General features: G+C 33.9%; 1 protein-coding gene across 1 annotated transcript; it reads right to left on the reverse strand.

Moving 5' to 3' along the window:
- Positions 1-646: 646 nt before the first annotated feature.
- LOC115444276 (zinc finger protein 483) lies at positions 647-6,317 on the reverse strand. The gene is made up of 12 exons (XM_030169995.2): positions 6,087-6,317; positions 5,738-5,906; positions 5,195-5,386; positions 4,776-4,922; positions 4,404-4,474; positions 4,087-4,301; positions 3,820-3,915; positions 3,536-3,670; positions 2,812-2,922; positions 2,153-2,358; positions 1,546-1,643; positions 647-1,110 (listed from the first exon to the last, which is right to left on the reverse strand). The coding sequence occupies exons 1-12, from the start codon at positions 6,204-6,206 to the stop codon at positions 1,066-1,068; spliced, it is 1,605 nt and encodes a 534-aa protein (XP_030025855.1). The 5' UTR covers positions 6,207-6,317; the 3' UTR covers positions 647-1,065.
- Positions 6,318-6,464: the final 147 nt, after the last annotated feature.

Consider the following 6,464-nt stretch of genomic DNA (forward strand, 5'->3'; position numbering starts at 1 on the left):
AGTCTTAATAGTCTTGAATAAGAATGCCGTAATCAGGGGGAGGGAGAGTGTAACGTTATCGTTTATCGCAAAAAGTATCAAAACCTATCTATGAATTCACATTGATATTAGAGATTCGTTACGTAACGCCATAATCGAGTTTTATCTAAGGAATACAAGTACTCCGGTCGTAACTTGTAGCATTTATCATAAAAAATATAATATTCTTTTTACCCTTGGTAGCAAGAGAAATACTATTATACTGTCACCTTCGTCTAATGGTCAGTAATGCTGCCTAAGTTTGATAGCATATTCAGGTGTAGCACGGAATATGGAAGTTGGCACTGTTACATCCCTATGCTTTACTATATCCACCTAGTCCACCACCAATGTGATATGACCAATGTCCTACGTCTGATTTCTTTCCAGTCATGTAGAGTTGCCGTCTCGTCTTATTACGAGAGCATTATCATATCTGTTGCGTATTTAGTTTATCTCTATTCTCAATCGAGATATTAATATCTCTATTCTCAATCGAGATATTAACCGCCATAGCCGAAATTAGTTTCCATTCTTAATATTTATAATAGAATATTAAAATATCTTAGTAATTGTATTAAATATAAACAAAATGAGATATAAAGGATGGTAGTGAATTAATTACACGTTTGAATGACATAACCGATATATTATTTATGTTCAAAAACACAATTACGGTGTATAATATCATGTATTTGCAAAAAGTAAACTTATGAGCCTCTTATAAAATAAACTTAACAAAATTTTTATATTTTTTGTTTTACACTAGAAAACTCGGCATTTTTTCCTTTATTACATTTATTGCATCTGATTACATATAAACTATTATAATACGTTAATCAATTTACATAAAACTACTGTACAAGGAATATTTCATCTTCACATAAAAAACAATCTTTTGATCCACTATCTAGGCTATATTCTAAAGAGTTAACATCAAACATTTTAATAAATCAATAATTGTTACAAAGACAATATTTACAGTCATGCTTTACGAAACACATAATTGATGCCAACTTATAAAATAAGTTTATTCCATTTATTACATTATTTGTCATTTGTACGGATACAAAAATCTTCATCCAACACAACCTGAAAAAGAGAAAATTCGATTTAATTTATATTTATCTAGCCGTACCCGGCAAGCGTTAAATGCTACGAACAATATAAATGTCAAAATATTCATTAAAAAAGGGAAAAAAATATTTTGGAGAGGAACCCTCGCGAGCGTCCCCAGAGCATTCTACAAAAGTTTCATCACAATCTGATCGATAGTTTCGGAACGCATTGAGAAGAAACTTGATTTTTATTTATATAACTGTCAATTTACGTTCCACAGAGGTGGTGCTATAGTGAAAGAAATAAAATTAATGGTCATCTTTACAGACACTTAATATCTTTCATTTTTATAATATGGACTTTGGAAGAATGAAAACATTTTCTTTATATACTTTTAAACTTGTTTTAGAACTAATTGTAATTCGATTATTAAACACTATTAATGTTACTCTATACCTATATGCTTACCGCTTGCATGCTGGCAACCGCGCGGTCTGTTTCCTTCTCGTCATCGTCTTGGTTCTGATGCTCTTCCACTACTTGCATTTGGTTATCTTGTTCACCATCTGTATATAATAAAATAGTGGATAATGAAATCATATTTACTGATTGTCAATGATTGAAGGCACAGTGATTATGTGTCATAGGGTCAAAGTAGTAAGAGTGGTCATTGTTTAGAAAGTCAAAACTAAGATCAAGTTTCGGGTATATTAGGTGCAAGTAGCGCTACAACTGATTAAAGTGGTTCCACATTTTAGAGAAAAATATTATATAACAGTCCCAAGCTGTCTGTATGTGATCGATTTTCTCAAAATCTACTGAATGGATTTTTGTACGGTTTTTACTAAAAGATAGTACAATTCTTAAGGAAGGTTTAGGTTAAGAGTACATTACGGTTTTATATAAATTGACTGAAATATAACGATTATTGTTGAAGAGGTCACATGGTAATAAAAAATGTCGTGGGCTGGGATTTACGAAGGAAAAACTTTGTGTTACACTGATTACCACGCGGGCGAAGCCAAGAACAAAAACATCTGAAAAAATTCATTATGCACACGGCATCAATTATTACCTTCTGAGTTAGCCTGTATGAATTGCAGTGTCCCATCAACGATCTGTCCGGATATGACTCCTGAGATTCCGGTGACGTTCATCTGGCGGCGCATCTTCTTGGCCTCCTGCTCGAGCTGCTGCTGAATGTACAGCTCCTTGTGGTGTACTTTGTTATGGTACTTCAGATGATGCGCCTTTGTGAACTTCTTGTTGCACGGGCCACATCTGTCCAATAATAACAAAGTATTCAAATAACAGTTTCAATAATATTCATATGGAATTACCTAAGTTCGGATGAACGAAACGTTGCGTGAAAACGAAAATTTAATGGTGCGTGAACATGATTAACGGAATGAAACATCTTTGAGCAAGAATGAATTCCATAATACAACCAAGCCGCACTAGCATTGAGACAGCTGTGCATCCTTTGAAGAAGCGAACTGGGCTACCAGAAACCGGGGAACTTTTTATTTCTCCGCCTGTGGCCTTGCGTCTTTTTTGTTTCTTTCGCCTTAGGCCATATGTCGTTTAGCAGCAATGTAGCTATGCTTGTATTATTTTATATAAGGCAATGCTTCTGAAGCCAGCTTCATACTGCTTAGTTTAATAGACATGAGACACATTAAATATGTCCAAATATTTTAAAGAGGTGTTGAAGGATATAAATTAATTACTAACGAATATTTCTTCTCTCCAGTGTGCGTGAGCATGTGATTCGCCAACACGTACGAATATGTGAACGATTTGCCGCACAACGAACATTGGTATGGACGTATGCCCATGTGTAACCTGCAAAAAAGATGTTTTTTTTTTACCTAATGGCATAGCTATAATCCTAACATCACAATAGGAGGAATGAAAATACAGAAGTGGTAATATTTAAAATTATGAAGAATATTTGGTTCTATAAGAAAAATATCCCAAACAAATATTACATGCAATATGCAGATCAAGCAATTGAATTTTTTACAATTAACATCTTATTTCACCAAATTATCACATAGTATATGCCAAAGAGATGTTAAAACTCTTTTTAAAGGGCTGTGAATGTGTTATAACTAATGTTTGCACTTAGGTTCAAGGCACCATACTAATTAAGAAAACTCATTTCTGAGTAGAATCTCAAGTAGACATTCAGTTAATTGAACTATTTAATTATCAAAGCTTAAGATGGCATTTAAGAGCTTCTTCTCAACTAGGGCGACGTCATTTAATAAACAAAATACAGATGTCAATATCAATTATATGCTGTGACTTAAGATATTTGAAATATCGATATCTGTCTATTAAATAGCGACGACCTTAAGATGCTGGCTTTTATTTAACAGTATCTCAAGTGCCATCACACTTCTGCGCGAAACTGAGTTGTTTATATTTATATGTTCTTATGAAAATTGCTCACCTTTCATGTTTTTGCCTAGTGCCGTAGTCTCCAAATCGCCTGTCGCATATTCTGCACTTGTACGGCCTCTCTCCGGTGTGTCGCAGCATGTGACGCTTTAGAGCTTCTTTCATCACGCAAGCGAACCCACACACGCTGTGAAATCGATTAGAGATTGTATAACTTGGAATAGGGTATGTGTGAAAATAATGTAAACATGCTACCTTCAATATTCATTCATCAATCATGTACCTAACAAACAAGTTCAATGATGCTTAATAATTTTACGAGTATTTGAAAATTACCTGCACACAAAAGGCTTGATGCCTAAATGCCTACGTATATGGGCCTGCAGGGAAGCATTAGATGTGAACGAGGATCCACAGGTCTCACATGTATGACTGAAAAAACAATATTTGTCTTCATTAGTGGTAGCACAATGTTGACTCATCATTAGAAAATGGTTCAATAAATGTAACTTAAAATGATATTTTACATTGTACACCATTCATATTATTTAAAAGAACTAAGATCATCAATGATTCAACAGTAAGATTTCAAATACAACTTACGTTTTTTCATACACATATTTTTTCTTTTGTTGTGGATACTTTTTCTTAGGCTTGGGGTTGAGGATATGATCTGGTATTGGTTCCGAGAAAGCAAGTATAGTCTCCTTGAGCAAGACATCTTCCCCATCCTCCTCTTTAGGTTTTTGTTTTGGTTCCTTGGGTGCTTTGCGCGGTCTACCCCTCTTTCTTGGTTGCGAGTGCTCTCTAAGATGCAACTTGAAATAACAAATTAAATTAATCTATCTGCCACTAAAATAATAACAATAATAGTATAGTGTTAAAAGAATAAAGCTTAAGGCAAACTTTTTTATACATACCTCTTCATCTTTAAGTCCTTCTCCTTCTGAATCCCCATCAGGTACAAAATCGGGATCATCATCAGGAAAATCTAGAATACATATTCTTGCATGAATAATGAGTAGTTGGATAAACAATGACAGCAGACTGGTATAAATACCAATTTAAGATTTAGATTAAGCAAGGTTTGCAGTGTAAACAATTATGGCAAGCTGACACATGCAAATTTTAAAGCTAGGATGACTTGCAGCATGTTGGATTTCTATAGAAATATTCATATATTGTTGCTAGTGTACATCCATCTAGAATTACTTGTGCAATAAATTGCTGCAAGAATTTCCTCATCTGAACTTTACATTATAAAGGTAGAATTAATTTCTCAAATGTCTTACCACCACCACCACCAAACGGTTCATCATCTACATCAGCGGGTTCCTCCTTCAGTGTCCCTTCTAGTCCACCATTTGCAAGTAGTGTTGTAAGTGAATCAGGTTCCTTGGCGGGTTGTTTTGGCTTCTTACGTTGATATGGGGATATTTCTAAAATGACAAGTACAAAAATATGTATAGTTTTTGTATTTAAAATAAAACAAATTGTATATTTAAATAACACATAGATAAGGTAACCTTTAAGGCAAAATTCATATATTGAAAATAATATTCATGCTGAAAATTAACAAAAACCAAAAGGAAAGTTTTGAGTTATAGTGCTTAGTTCTGGCTAATTTTGTCTAATCAGAATATATAATGCAAAGGTTTCTTGTTTAAAACAACTATTTTTCAATAAAAAAAATGTGATAAGAACATGTTACCTATTCCTCCCTGTTGATTAGGGTACTTCCTAGGTCTTCCCCTTTTTCTCGGTCCTGGTCCTTTAGTGACCACCGTTTTGACTGGACTCTTGACAATGTTCCGAGACCATTGCCCGTGTGGGTCATGCTCCACTGGCAACTCGTATTGCAGCATCATTCCATTTTCCTGCTTTATAGTGATTGTCTCTGTTTCTGATACAAAATTGTACATCCATTAGATGTTAATATAAAAGTTTGTTCATATTTTAATGGTGAATAATAATCAATTTAACCTAATGTATTGAGTTTCTTATTAGTAATGTGTTACGTACAATCGAAGTGATGCTCTATGATTATGCAATATTCTACAAGCCTATGACCTGGTATAAACAAAGTACATTTACATGTAGAATATATATATTAATTAAACTTATGGCACATTCCTAAACCATTTTTTAGTATTTTGAAGCGTATCGTGGCCCTGAATTCATGAATAAATATAAATTGTTTGTAGGATAACAAAAAGGCGCGGTGTACCAAAGAAGAGTTGTGAAGAAATCTTACCTTTTGAAGAATTTGCTGTAACAGCTGCAGAACTTTTCTTGAATTCTTCTAAGCATTCTTTCAGCGTATCGTTGGACGTGAGACATTGTTGCTTAAACTGGTAAGCAAACGTGAGCTTATCTACGCAGTTCAAGCAAATTAGCGTTGGCAATGTATCGTTCTTATTTACCTTGAATGTGAGGAATTTTCAGATTATCTATTGTCCGTAATTACGACACAAAATCAGAATACTTCTGGGATGTCAGGAAAAAAATAACAAAATCGTCAAAATAAACCATAGCAACATTATTATACGAAAAATTAATAGGGTGGCCACTGCAACCATTTTGGTGTGGTAATTTTTACGAACCTCCACGCCACAGCAGTACGTGTACTTGTCGCTCAGTTGTTCATTGTTTTCGTCCCAATCAAACAGAGACACCATATCACCGCTTTCCAAACATACTCTGCACGTTAATTGCCAATCCATTTTGGCGTAAAGTTTTCTGGATCATGAGAAATATACCAAAATTGCTGTAAATTGATAGCGTTCCCAGAAACCGGAAGTTTGCGTTTACGGTTTTGCCAACATGACGTTAGTTATGACAACACAAAAAAGTTCTACTGTCACAAGCAAAGGATGTAAACCATTAAGTCACGTCCAATAAATTTATTTTAAATTAATTAGTTTAAATATTGAATATAATATTGTAAAATATAAAGATAGTTTGTATTTTAGAATAATTTT

Source organism: Manduca sexta, chromosome 18 (assembly GCF_014839805.1).
Source record: "Manduca sexta isolate Smith_Timp_Sample1 chromosome 18, JHU_Msex_v1.0, whole genome shotgun sequence".
Taxonomy (NCBI): domain Eukaryota; kingdom Metazoa; phylum Arthropoda; class Insecta; order Lepidoptera; family Sphingidae; genus Manduca; species Manduca sexta.

Coding starts and splice junctions, on each gene's coding strand:
- LOC115444276 (XM_030169995.2), bottom strand. CDS start 6,206: ATGGATTGGCAATTAACGTGCAGAGTATGTTTGGAAAGCGGTGATATG. Junction 3,671..3,819: donor ATCAAGCCTTTTGTGTGCAG/GTAATTTTCAAA, acceptor TCGATTTCACAG/CGTGTGTGGGTTCGCTTGCG. Junction 2,359..2,811: donor ACTGGAGAGAAGAAATATTC/GTTAGTAATTAA, acceptor ATTATTGGACAG/ATGTGGCCCGTGCAACAAGA.